Genomic DNA, 13,845 nt, shown 5'->3' with positions numbered 1-13,845 from the left:
AGTTGGCAAAACATGGCCAAGCGGGGCATTTCATCACAAATTGACACAATGAGTTGGGTGTGTCTTGTTGGGTGAGGCTTTGCCGAACCCCTGAGACCAGGTTAAGGTTAAGAACCACTGGTTTCGTGCCATCTGTCAATCCCGTAGTGAAACCTGCTGTTCATCAGTGACATCTGCAAGTCTCTCAGTGACATCTACCAAATCACTCAATGACACCTGATAGTCTGTCACAGGGTGCGTCTCAAAGCTCCAAAGTTTCATCCTTCCTTCCTCCACTTGCGTCGTTCTCTTGCGTCTTAGTCCCTCCCACCAGAGATGATGGAGAGACGCAAGGAAATGAAGAGAGGAGAGAGGATTGAGGAGATTCGTCTTTAGAGCAATGGGACGTCCTCTCCTCTGGAGTGTCACATGAAGCGACGTGTTTCAGTGATGACGGCATCAGCTGATCACCTCTGGATCATCTGTCAGTCAGCTCTAACAGCTGTTTGTGTGTCTGCACATGTGCACTGTAATAACTCTGATCAAACAGAAACAGTAACAGAGCTTTGTCTTTTCCTTTAACCTGTTTAACAAACTCGTTACCATAAAGAAAACCTGCTCTCTGTTTATTCTGTGAGCTGTTTAGAAGCTCATGGATCACTTTTCCGGTAAAATGCGTAATTGTGAAATAATTTATGAATTATTTATCCTTTATCTTGAGCCCATCTGATCGTGAACTCTGAAGCTTCAGAGTTCACGATCAGATAAGGTGAGTTATATTAATATATTACTATAACCCACCTTATTGTGTCTCAGGAAGATATTATTGATCAGTCAGTTTTCTGTATAAATCCTCTGATTATATTGATTTGATGATGGTTGTGTTTAGTGTTTTGTGCTCTAAACTCACAGCAAACACTTAATTACCAGATTTATGATCAGTTTCTGAACGATCCTCTGTGCCTGTCCTCAGCTCGTCTTTTCTCTCATTAAACGCCGTTGTGTTTTAGTAAAGTTTCATGTTAAGTCTGAGCTGCTGCAGCGTCCAATCAGAGAGTGATATACCATATGGGGGCGTGTCGGTCAGTAAAAAGACTTCCGCAAAGCCGGCTCTCGTGTTTCCTCGATCATAGCTCCTCCGATCAGTCTCCTCTCTCCTCTCTCCTCTGAGCGCAATTATCGCTTTGGGACAGTCTTCAAAATGGCGACTGGGAAAGTACTTCCGGTGTAGTGGAGGAGATAGGACGGAGGAAGCACGAAGTTAACGCATTGAGACGCACCCACTGACACCTCCCTATGTTCAGTGACACCTGCCAATTGCTGTGCAACTGTTACAGGTGCCATTGAGTGATTGGCAGGTGGCACTGAGACATCAATGACATTCCAAAAGAAGCTTTTGGATCTTGGTGTCACTCTTAGCCTGCTAAAATGTGTGTTGTGTTGTGTTTCAGTGTCACTGAGTGATAAATGCACACAGGCTCTAACTGAGAGACTCTGCTTTGAATTTGGAGGAGCTTTTTTCAGAAGTTTTACGGTAAGAATATCCCTTGTTCAGGTGTTTAGTTGGTGTTACCTGTCTGCCCTGGTTCCTGAAGAACTCGCCAGTGTTCTCTATGACCTGTTCGTCAGACAGCAGGCTGTAGGGCTGCTCCTTACACAGTGTGAAGATCTCCCACAGGGTGACCCCGAACGCCCACACGTCACTGGCAGTGGTGAATTTACCCTGTGGGGTGGGGGAGAAGTGAAGTCTTTATTTCTGCTTTTCTCCAGTTTTTCAGGGGAAACGCGTGAATCAAAGTCTCTTTTCTTTATTTGGTCGTGTCTCACCAGCAGGATGCTCTCCCACGCCATCCACCGTATAGGCAGCACCGCCCGGCCCTGGATGCGGTAGTAGTCGCTGCTGTACAGATTCCTGCTCATCCCAAAGTCTGCTATCTTGATGGTCAGCCGGCGGTCCAGCAGACAGTTCCTGGTGGCCAGATCCCGGTGCACGAAGTTCAGGGACGCCAGATACTTCATCCCCGATGAGATCTGCACCGACATGTGGAGGAGGTCGGAGAGGCTGCGGGACGAGGAAGCAGGACGTTAAAAACAGATCGGATTAGAGGTTAGCATGTTAGCGTGTTAGCATGTTAGCATGTTACCTGACTGAGGGGATGTTGTTGGCGTGTGTGAGCGTGCTCTCGATCTCCCGCTGGGACAGGAACATGTTGAGGTCTCCGTTCTCCATGTACTCGGTCACCATGCACAGCGGGTCGGACGAGACGCACACGCACAGCAGACGGATGATGTTGGGGTCGTTCAGACGGGACATGATCTTTATTTCCTTCAGGAAGTCGTTTCTGAGTGAGACACAGGAAGACACAGAACGTGACTTTTACCTTCAGCTTTATTCGCCTCATATGTCACCGTGTTTTCGTCCAGAGATCTGGTTGATTTACTGAGTCTCATGTTCCTACCTGGCCTGGCTGGTGGCGTCAGCTCTCAGCTGTTTAACAGCCACCAGGACAGAATGACCGTCTCTGTCAGGAAGAGGAGACCCCTCTCCCAGGAATTCAGGGAGTCCTTCAGCCTCACACAGGTGGACCTTTAGGAGACAAACAAGCAGACAAATGTACGAGTCCCAAGTGAATAACAAGTCATTTGGTCCAAGTCTCAAGTCCTTCTGTTGTAGTTTAGTCAAGTCGAGTAAAGTCACAAAGGTTGTGGAGTCGAGTCACAGGTTGTACCTCAGGTTTGTATCTTGAAGAGAGAAACCTTATCTTCCTAAAATGTCAAAAAATACCATCAGATTAGTCTGCAGCTCTGCATGGATTAAACCATATATTCTAATATTATAATGGAGAGGTATAATTATACTTTAATATGTAATTTATCATCAGGCACTAATTAAGCTGCCTATAGTTTCTGGCCACGTGCATTTGTTTTGCTGGCATAGGCTCCTTTCTCCACCTTCCTAAAGAATAACAGAGTGGACTAAATGAAGCTATAACTAGAGGAAAAACTGATGGGAGGCTATATGAGAAGGAATAAAGGTTTATGATGGGAGTTATTTCCTCTGCTGACGAGTCACGACTGGATGTTTGTGATGAAGAGTGATAAAGTGATGAAGACGGGGGCTTGCTGCCATGAATGGAGATTATTGATGCAGTCAGAGGCCACAGTAGCTCATATCAACGTTAGCCACAGTGGGGAGTGAAACTCTTTGTCGACATCATATCACCAACACACACACACGCTCACACACTTCTAATAGTGTTAGCTTGGCTTCGTGAGCAGTCTTTAAATGGCGGATAAAGTTGGTCGTTGTTCCCTCTTTTGAGTTTATTTTAGCGTCGTATATCTTGCTGCGTATTCCTTCTTTTTCCATTGGAGTGGAAGTTTTTAAACGCAAACTGCTCGGCTTTTGGAGCAGCAGATCTGGCTACAGGCTCGGGGGCAGTCGCCATTATTAGCCAACAACCACTCTGTGTTGTGTGTGCCCATTGGCTGCTCGCGTGCTTGTAATCTTGCTACACACCTGTCTCCAATCAATCAGTTATGGTGGGAACCTATAAAGGGATTATCTGTTTATCAACAATGGCGGATACTCGCGCAACTTGGGTGCAGAAGCACTGCGGGGTATAATGGCTTGTCAACCGACGTGGAGGAGTTAACCACCAAAAACCACATTTTTTAACTTAATGTCACCACTTTGACGGTCAGTAAAATGCTCCCAGGTTTGTGAAAGAGCAGTGAGTGGACAGATATTAGGTGGACAGACGTTTTTAGCAGAGAAATCTAGCATGTACCCAGTGAGGAAACACAACCGTCACTCGATGCTCATGACTGCATTACCCGTGGCCACTTATCAGACTGTGACAGAGCAGGACGTAAACATTGTTTCATAATATCCCCTAATTTAACTTTGGTCATAAAATTCTTTTCTGTTAATCATAATTCATAGGTTCGCTCATTATTAACTGTCCATATTGAGTCCATGTTTGGTCAGAGCCTCAGCCCCAAACCAACTTTTTCATTAAATAAGCAAAGTCAAATCTGTGTTTTGAGTATCAGCAGTTATTATTGCTTGTTTGCAGTCAAACCTGGTTAACTGAGGTTGGATAAAGAATACACATTTAATTACACACACAGACGTCGCTGGTGTTTCAGTGTAAAGTGTGACCCTGTTAACTGGTGACTCTCGGCTGTTAATTACAACTGCCGTCGGCTGAAAGTCGCCAGTTAGCATGGTCGCTATTAACGTTGAAACACCGGTTGCTCTGTAATGGTCGAAACTTGACAGAAGTTGCCTCTATTGTGTAGTATTGTTTTTGACAGCTGTCCACAGAACAACCGCACATTTTGATGCTTCTAACAGGTTGAATTTAGTGTTAGAAAAACGCTAACTCGTCTGAATGAATGGAGCTAAACTCTGCTTCTGCGGGCGAGATTCACGCGCATCTTTTTGATGAAGCAGACTGATAATCCCTCTATAGCGTGGTAAACATGATACGAGTCATCTGACTTGGCATGTCTCAAGTCAAGTCGAAAATCTCAAGTTTTTTACCCTCAAGTCGAGTTGAGTTTGAATTTGCGACTCAAATCCAATTGTCTGCAAACAGGTACAGGTGAACACAAAGATCCCCCATGAAGTCAAACGCCATCTTAAGCCAGTTCCCCCAGCTCACCTCTCCAAACTGCCCCTCCCCCAGCTTCTCCCTGAAGATCAGCTGCTGTCGCGGGAACTCGGCGGCAGAGATGTCCTTCCTGGTGAGTGAGTCCACGGTGAGCGCGGGGACGGCGTACATGTTGCTTCCTGTGACACCCTGCAGCCTCACGATGTCTGTCTCGGCGTAGTGCGGGGCGTTGCTGTGGAAACACTGGTGTGGCGTGCACTGGGTGATGTCAGGCTCGGCGTAGCCGCCTCCACAAGCTGTCAGAGAGAGCAGCGGATGGTCAGGCACTTTTTTAAAAATATTTTTCAATAAAAACAAAAACTTTCTGATGCTGGAGAAAGTTTGTGGATATTTGGGGGTGGGGCCTAAATTTGGTGCTTGTTTGAAGACTCCGCCCCCAAATTTGGGGCCATGCATATCATGATGAATAACTTAGTCATAAAAACATTAAAGCAATGATGATGGATATCCTATTTGAATCAAACCAGTTTATTTTGTGTATTTTGGACTTGGAATGATCTGAATCTCATTTTAAAATGTGATAAATAAAAAAAAAGTCACTTAAAAAACTTCAAGACTTAAAAAAAAGAGAGAAACAAAACACGTGCTTCATCTTCTGAGTCTCATCGACTGAAACCAAAAGACGTCTTAACGTCAGGAGTCACACCTTTCAGCTCTTACCACGCAGCCAGCCAGGCGTCATGTGACAGGAAGTCAGCAGGAGGAGGTCATAGAGAGGATTACCGAGGAGGAGAGCTGCAGGAGGAAGAGGAGGAGGAGGAGGTGGACGGGGACAGAGACAGAGAGGGCTGGGAGGTAAAAGAGAGAAACACTGCAGAGTGAATGAGCATGCACCTCAGAGGAGAGAGGAAGACTTCAGGTCTGATGAAGAGGAGCATTCAGAGCTGTTAGAAACAGAGACGGAGCTGCCAGCAGGGGGCAGACTGCAGCAGATAGAGGCCTCGGATCGCTCCTGTTGGAACATGTTATGAAGGAGGATCTGCAGACTTTTAAGACACGGCTGAGTCAGATTTAAGAGCAGCAGAGTTTTATAAACGAACGAAGGTCTTTGTGAGAGTCTGAAATCCTGATCCTCAGACTCTTTGTGCTCTCCTTCCTGTCAGTACGAACAGTCTGTGTATCGGTTTACCTGAGGCCTCTGCGCTCTGCGACAGCTCCGGCAGCTTGTTCCTCAGCACGGCCGGGTTCTGGTACTGAGGGTCCAACAGGAAGACTCTCTCATAGTGAGGGTCAGTGTTAGCTGAGGGGACAAAGAGAGTCAATGGATCAACACAGAGTCACAGAACTTTATAAGACATTCTTGGGCCATTTTTTAAAGAACAGCAGGGGGCGCTAGGTTGAAATCAGGTCAGTTGACTTTGTACCAACATCATGTAAGAACAGATACTAAGATAAGATACTCCTTTATTCATCCCACAAATATCAAAGTCACGGCAGCAAAAAGGAAGGTTTATTAGGTTTATTAGTTCAGTGTTTCCACCACTTATCCTCCCAGAAAAATCTGGTCGACCATCAGGCTAAATAGCCCCAAAACACCCCCGTAGAGAAAAAACTGATATACTTTAAACTCAAAAACTAAGGCCGCAACTGGCAAATAATTATTTTTTCAATTAAAAACACACTTCTTATTTCTTCAATTTCCTTTATTCAGAACTAGTATTTTTCACAATTGTGGTGACTACAGAGTAAAAAGTGCATTTAGTCCCTCATGGTTTGGTGTTTTTTTAGAATGAGGGAGAAAATGGACCCAAAAAATTTGAGTATAACTACATTTCTGATATATTATTCCATAATACTTAAGATTGCCAGTTTTTAAATACTTAAGTACTTTGATTAAATTAAATTACTCACCATCCTCCATGTCTAAATGCATAATTCTGCCTCGCTATTTACATATATCCAATGTCACCACTCAGACCTTTTTTTAAAGAATTAAAAACGTTTTTCTCGTGGATTAGACAACATGTGTTTGTTAAATTAAGTAAAATTTAAATAAAAAGACATTGACCTCTAGGGGGCACTGGTGGACCACTAGTGGTCTGGGGACCACAATTTGAGAAACACTGATGTGGTTCAGAAATTCCAATAAGAATGAATGAATAGAATGATATAAAGCCCCATTTCCACCAAGCAGTCCGGTTTAGATCAGTACGGTTTGGTACAGGTTGGCTCGGCTAAGCCTGGTTCTGTTTGCGTTTCCACAGCCAACTGTGCCCCCTCGTGGTAAACAGTGGGGGTAGGAAAAAGATTGATTTGGAATTTCAGAATCGGGATTCTTTGTCAAAAAATTATTTTCAAATTCTTCATTTCAGTCTTTGTTTATAAACTGGATTGGAAAAAGAGTTACCACTTTTCTCCAGCAGAGGGCGAAATGTTTCTCTCTGACTCACGTGGTGTGCATTTTAGGGGGAAACATGGCTCTTGATAAAGTCTGTAGACATTATCATCATCATTTAACTAAAAATCCCCCAAACAGTTAATATTGAATAATCACAACAACCATAATAAAATAGCATATTGTCCCAGCCCTAGTAGGCAGCTTGTAAGCTAGGTACCAATTGCTGCATCTGTTAAATAGTGGTGAGGCGCCATATCAGCGCGACACAGAGTACCCTGCCAATAAATCCAACAAAGAAGAAAAAAGCGACACAGTAAACAAAGAGCAACAATGGAAGACATCCAGCAATTAGTCCTCTTTGTGATTGGCATGTGGCTCTTTGTTTCGAAGCGTAATCAAGCTTTGTTTCAGAGAAGACTGTGAGCCGCCAGGAGAAATACAGCCGCTGTTACACAGGAAGTGACCATTATTTCCACCAATCAACAGTCTGCAGTGTTGTAGCTCCAACTTCTGGGGTCAGATTGGTTTACGCTGGCATCCCAACGGAAGGGTCCCAAAATGTGGGAAAGCTTTGCTCAGATATTTGGGATAAAATGCGTGCCATGCCAGGGTGAACTGAACCACTTGGTGGAAATGGGGCTTGTAACCTTCACTTCTCTGGTCAGTTTTGCTGTCCTTTGTCCTGTCATATCAAATCCTTGCAATGTTAGCTCTGTTAGCCACGTCTGTGGATAGCATGATGCTACTCTGCTCTCTTGTATTCTCTCTGTTGCTGGGTTAGCATGGCGAGCTTGTCCATCTTATTGGAGATGGATCTTACATTCCCTGTAACACCCACACTCACACCCCAGCACCAACATCCTCGCCTCCTTCTCCTCAGTTCATGGGGAACATAAGATCTAGCACCAGTTAGCATTGACATGCTACAGGCTGCTAACATCTGATCTTGTGTGTAAACAATGCAACCATAATTACAGGTAGGCTCTCCGGACACAAACAGGAACAAAAATGGTAAAAACACTGCTGGAAACACAACCAGTTTGGTGTCAATGAACAACAAAAGAGACATTAAAAGTAACGACAGACTTCAAATACAACAAGAACCAGAAAGAGCAAGCTGCCCCACAAGTGGAGCTACAAAGAGGGTTGTCTACCTGTTGGTGCGTGACCAGATCGGGGGGGCACAGGGGGGGTCTGGAGGATGATGGTGTCACTGCAGGATGACAGACGGACCGTCACCTCCTCATCCAGGATCCGACGTGGAGCCTAAAAGGAATGATCTTTAAATTCCGGACCATATATTCAGTTTAACCAAAACATTCTTTAAACGTGAAGATCCACTCACCTTCTCCAGCACCTTACAGACGTACTGACACCACAGGATGAGGAAGATGATGATGACCAGTAGGAGGATGATGGTCACCAAGCAGCCAATCAGAATGGGTGTTTTCCCATCGTCGGGCGGGTCACTGGCGGACGGATTCGCTGCTGAGGAGGAGGAATAAGGAGAATCAGGGTTAAACATTTTCTGACAAACAGAGCAGCTTCAAAGATGAGGTCAAAGGTCACACCTGTCTTTGATGTGGTTGGCACGGTGATGTCCGTATTGGGCGGAGAGGAGGTCAACGACGGGGTCATCTGGGTCGGGATTATGGTGTCCTCTGAGGGACAGATGAGGAAAAGTAACTTTAGTTTGTCATGTTGATACAAGGGTTGCTCAGAGTTTCATAAACAAACCTCACATAAATGACTCTGTGTGTGTGTGTGTGTGTGTGTGTGTGTGTGTGTGTGTGTGTGTGTGTGTGTGTGTGTGTGTGTGTTACCTGACTGAAAGGAGATCTCACTGAACATCATCCAGACATCAGCGAAGTAGAAGCGGCAGCGGAGGTATTTGGCCGTGCGGCGGTTCAGGGGTACCGTGACGTAGCGGGCGCTCGGGTTTTTGTCGTCCAGCACCGTCTTAAACGCCACCGGCTCCTCCTCCCAGCTGGCGAGGTGCGGGGGCTTGAACCAACAGGACACGGAGGAGAAGATCTTCACTCCGCGGGAGAACTTGTTGTTACTGTGAACCTGGAGAGGACGCAGGAGAGGAGGCTCAGTGAGGCAAGAAGCAAGATGCTAAGAGGATTGGTCTAGAGCTGGGGGTCTGCAACAACCTGTAAAAAAATTCCATTCAAACTAAAAATCTAGTGAATATTAATCTGAACAAGAAGTTTTACTGTTTATTAAATTGCGCATGGGATGTCTTAGTTTTGTATTAATAAAATTTGAAATATTAAAAAACGTAAAATTTGTAATATCAATTTCATACGTTTGCAAAATAAAAAAGGGGAAACATTGCAAAATTTTAAAAATTTTGAATAAAAAAAATGCAACAAAATCAAATAATTTTGCAAAATGATACTAAAAAGTATGCTGTCAAAAGTTTTCTCAATTTTCAAAATTTGTAAAATTTGCAGTTTTTTTTTTTAAAAAAGAAGTTAAATAATTTGTAAAAAATTGCAGACATACAAAAAATTGAAATCTTCAAAAATGGACAAATTCCAAAGAAACATTGTTTTTTTTTCCAATTTTTAAAAAAAAAGTAAAAAAAAAATTTAGTAAAATAATTTGCAATAAAAAAATATTAAATAAATAAATAAAAATAAATATTTATTGGCAGATGTGAAGAATATTAAGTTAAACAAAAATTAACATACAAAATATTAAGTCCTTAATCAGCAATACCCTCAAAAAAAACCATTGTTTTTTTCCAAATTTGTAAAAAAAAGTAAAAAAAAAAAATTAGTAAAATAATTTGCGATTAAAAAATAATAAATAAAAATATATATATATATTTAGTGGCAGATGTGAAGAATATTGAGTTCAACAAAAAGTTAGCAAACAAAATATTAAGTCCTTAATCAGCAATACCCTCTGTAAGAAAACATAAAAACTTTCTTTTTCATTAATATTTTTGAAAGCTACATGGAGCCACTGCAAGGGAGTCAAAGAGCTGCATGAGGCTCCAGAGCCGTAGGTTGAAGACCCCTGGTCTAGAGCTGTGGATTTCAAGCCACTACAGGCTAATCTCAACTATCCTACCAGAAACTAGCAGGACTGCACGCTCCATATGGTAAAAACAGATGGTGCTACAGTGAGCTACACAGCTGCACAGAAACAGCACATTGCTGAATGCTTAATGCACTGAAGACAGTGTTAATGTGTGTTAACTAAAATCTAGTTTTTATGAATAGAATCTACACATTCCTGCATATTTGTTGCAGATTTATCCAACAAACATCTTAAAATGTTTGGAAGGAGCATGCTAATGTACAAAACTTCATTTAATGCTAACGTTACTGGAGTTTCAGTGAAAAGTGTGGCCCTGTGAGCTGGCAAGTCCCGGCCGTTAATCACTGCTACCGTCGGCTGAAAGTCACCAGTACCAGTAACGCTGGTTGTGCTTTAGTGGTCAAAACTTGTCAGAAGTTGCCTCTGTTGTACGTAGTATTGCTTCCAAAAACTGGCCACAGAACAATCGTACATTTCTATGCTGATAACACGTTGAATTTAGTGTTTAAAAAACGCCAACTCGTCTGAATAAACGAAGCTAAACGCTGCTTTTGTGGTCAAGATGCATGCGCAGCTTTATGATAACATAGACTGATAATCCCTCCATAGGTTCACTTATAATTACCCTTCATAGTGAGTCAACATTTGGTCTTAAATTTGGCCCAAAACCAACATTTTTAGTAAATTCTCAAAGCAAAACTGGATTTAGAATGTCAGTCAAAGTTACTTATTTGCAGTTAAACCTGGTTACCTGAAGTTAGAGGTTTCAGTGTAGAGTTTAACCTTGTTAACTGGTGACTTAGCAGCTGGCAACCACAGTTAGAACAGTCACTCTTTGCTCCAAAACACCTGTAGCTCTGTAACGGTCAAAACTAGATAGAAGTTGACCCCTTGGTGTTGTATCGTTTCTAACAGCTGATCACAGAACAACCAGACATTTTTATTCTGCTAACAGGTTAAATTTAGTGTTTAAAGAACAATAACTTGTCAGTTTCCAAAGTTGCCAAAATACGTGCACATATTTTTGATGATTGACTGTAAAATGGTCTAAAGTCTCAGGTTTGTTTTGCATTGAAACTCAGTTGCAGCATGGGTAAAATCTGATAAAAGTTGAGAAGTTAAATGTTCATGGTGCCTGGTAAACTGCTGACTTCCTGTTTCTAAACGTCTCCAAACGAGCAGACGATATCTGCGAAGAGGTGATGAAAGCAGAATCTGAAACCTTCATGGACGTGAAGTTTCTCGGCCGGTCGAACTCGAACTCCATCTCCACGAACCCCGGCGTCCACAGCGAGTCGTTCCTCCAGCCCAGGTAGTCGTAACCCGGCCACACGTGGTACTGACGCGTTAGGAGGAAGTCGTCCAGACCGATGACGCCGTCCGTCAGCTGGCCCATCCCGCCAAAGAGTTTCCTATTGGACGAGACAGCTGTCAGTCACAGAGACGGGAAACAAACAGATTAACGATGTTGAAGGTATGTGTGAACTCGCCTCTTCTCGTGAGCTCCGTCGTACGTGGAGTCGTTGAGGCTGGCGATGGGGTAAAGGGGCGGCATCATGAGCTGACCTTCAGGAACGGTGTACGAGATCAGACCGTCTGCAGAGGAAAGAGAGGAGACGTGTTAGAGAGTGAGTACGATTATGTTTTTCTTGCAGGTAAACAAACTCCTGGCGTCAAACGTGTTGCTGTGATTTGTAGACGGTTTTGGTTTGATGTTGGCGTCTTTGATGGAGGAGCTTTCTGAGGAGTTTACTGGTCTCTAAGGAGGCGTAAACACTTCTGGGAAGAGGACTTTAAAGTCTTAATCCACTTCATCAACAGCATCTGATGTCACACGTGTCCGAGCTGAGTGTGTGTTTGTGTCGTACCCTCCCACTGACAGCCGTACAGCTCCACTCGCATGCACACGGTGGTGGACAGGATGGTGACGGGAATCAGACGGACGTATCGTGTGATGATGGGGGGGTGGAGGTCGTTGATGACGGAGGCGTAGGCGTTTTTGTTTCCTTCCATCACCTGGAGACAGATATCAACACAGAAAACAACAAAAACATCAACAACCCAGAGTTTAGGAATATTACCGTAAACTTTGGTATAAGTGTGCACAGGCTTTCCCCAGTGTTGTGTTTACTCCGTCGTCATGGTGTTACTGAAGCAGCCGGGGACCTCGAAGTCCAAACAGGAAGCTGGAGTGTAAATGTCATTTCCTCTGATTTGACTCTGAATGACCAGAAGCAGCTCCCATTCTTCCCTCCATCGCTCCGTCCTATCACTCCATCACACGTTTCCGCTCCAGATTGTCTCCTCTTCTCTCAGCTTCCTGTTTCATTTCTCTTTGTAAGAAATGAGAAACACGGCGCTCACTCACCGGGTTTCCCAGGCGGTTCTTCCAGGACTTCCACAGCACGCCGTCCCTGCTGTAGTTGAGGCGGTAAGCTCGGGCGAACTCGTTCCCAGAGCTCCTGGCGTATCGTCCCTGAGTCCCAACCACGGTCAGGAAGGTCAGCCTGCCCAGGTCCACCTTAGGACACATCAGACCATGTCACACAAGCATACATCAAATACATCTTAAACAAAAGTCTTGAGGAGGTCAAAACATCCTGGGACAATTAACAGGAGCTTCTTCTTTACATTTTACGGTCATTACTTTGTCATTATTTTGTCATAACCAGTGGCGGCTGCTGGTCAGTCAAGGAGGAGAAGCTCATTTTTTGCTGCGTTACATCGTAAATTTGTTTATTTATTCTAACGTAAATTCTACCCTCCGTCCCTTTTAAAGAAAATGATCTGTGACCCTGTCGTACCAACAAGGTGTTTTTTTTCAGGGATTTCACCAGTGTTCTCTCAACGCTCGTTGTTTTTAAGAGAAGTAAACTTGCTGTGGATCGATAAAGCCTCCGGATCAGTCCAGAACAACTGAGAAGATGCTCTGGTGGAGGGTTATACTTCAAGATCTCAGACTGGCTCATTTCACTGTCAATCAAAAAGGGATTTGGCCTCAGACAGATCATCCAATCATCATGCAGAAGCCCAGCGTCCAGGCCAGCCCACTACCTCATAGACCCCCAGAGACGCTGAGCGTCCGATGGGCGGGACAAAGCCCAGCGTTTATCCAATGACCGTCCAGTTTCCACAGTGGAACAACCCACTCTACGCTTCCCTGCTGAAGTCAGAAGACGTTCAGAGTTCGACTGTGTTAAAGCGCTGAGACGCTGCGGGGATGAATGAGAAGGAGGTGGAGCCAGTTACCTGTGATAGGAGCTGATTCTGAACTAAAGATGAAGGAATTCTAGCTCAGATTTTATCAATGAAATGTTCACACAGCAGAACATATCAACACTTTTTAGGGACATTTTAGGGAAAGCTGAGCTTCACTTGCAGTCTTAGAGCAATCACCACTGGCCATAACATGGCCTGATGAAAGTGTCCAAAAGATCAGACAACTGCAGTTCCTCTGGCATCCACTAGAGGCTGATGTCAGAAAATGCAAGAAACCACATACAGGGCTTTCACGCGAGCCCAACTTCCTGCCGGTTCCAGTCCCTGAATCTAATTTTGAACTGGCCGGCGTGGTCAGACCATAGACTGTTTATAGAAAGGACAACGTGGCTCCGCCTTCTACCATTGTACAGTTCTGAAGCCAAAAGCCTCGGCGCACATTTTACGGTGTTTCCACTGACTAACCCTGGGACAGATCCCCAAATAACCGTGACGAGCCGTCACACTTTTTGGGACCCTTCCGTAGGGGTGCCAGACTGAACCGATCACAGAGAGAACGAAATGCTGCATGTCTTC

At 44.1% G+C, this 13,845-nt stretch overlaps 1 protein-coding gene across 2 annotated transcripts in view; it reads right to left on the bottom strand.

Moving 5' to 3' along the window:
- ddr2l (discoidin domain receptor family, member 2, like) overlaps window positions 1-13,845 on the bottom strand; it is a 38,297-nt gene that overhangs the window by 2,614 nt on the left and 21,838 nt on the right. Inside the window, exons 5-18 of one of the 2 annotated variants that reach the window (XM_074670965.1) lie at window positions 12,419-12,571; window positions 11,919-12,066; window positions 11,541-11,646; window positions 11,273-11,462; window positions 8,820-9,066; window positions 8,568-8,657; window positions 8,342-8,484; window positions 8,151-8,262; window positions 5,788-5,898; window positions 4,650-4,894; window positions 2,439-2,566; window positions 2,124-2,321; window positions 1,807-2,041; window positions 1,553-1,702 (exon numbers count right to left, since the gene is read on the bottom strand). In XM_074670965.1, the coding sequence (XP_074527066.1) occupies window positions 1,553-1,702; window positions 1,807-2,041; window positions 2,124-2,321; window positions 2,439-2,566; window positions 4,650-4,894; window positions 5,788-5,898; window positions 8,151-8,262; window positions 8,342-8,484; window positions 8,568-8,657; window positions 8,820-9,066; window positions 11,273-11,462; window positions 11,541-11,646; window positions 11,919-12,066; window positions 12,419-12,571 (2,256 nt within the window). The remainder of the gene's footprint in view (window positions 1-1,552; window positions 1,703-1,806; window positions 2,042-2,123; window positions 2,322-2,438; window positions 2,567-4,649; window positions 4,895-5,787; window positions 5,899-8,150; window positions 8,263-8,341; window positions 8,485-8,567; window positions 8,658-8,819; window positions 9,067-11,272; window positions 11,463-11,540; window positions 11,647-11,918; window positions 12,067-12,418; window positions 12,572-13,845) is intronic. The other variant, XM_074670966.1, reaches the window with a different exon arrangement.

The sequence above is a fragment of the Halichoeres trimaculatus genome, unplaced genomic scaffold (genome assembly GCF_033239565.1).
Source record: "Halichoeres trimaculatus isolate MK-OKI-2021-1 unplaced genomic scaffold, fHalTri1.1 fHalTri1_scaffold_5, whole genome shotgun sequence".
NCBI lineage: Eukaryota > Metazoa > Chordata > Actinopteri > Labriformes > Labridae > Halichoeres > Halichoeres trimaculatus.
This window is presented reverse-complemented; position numbering and strand designations above follow the sequence as displayed.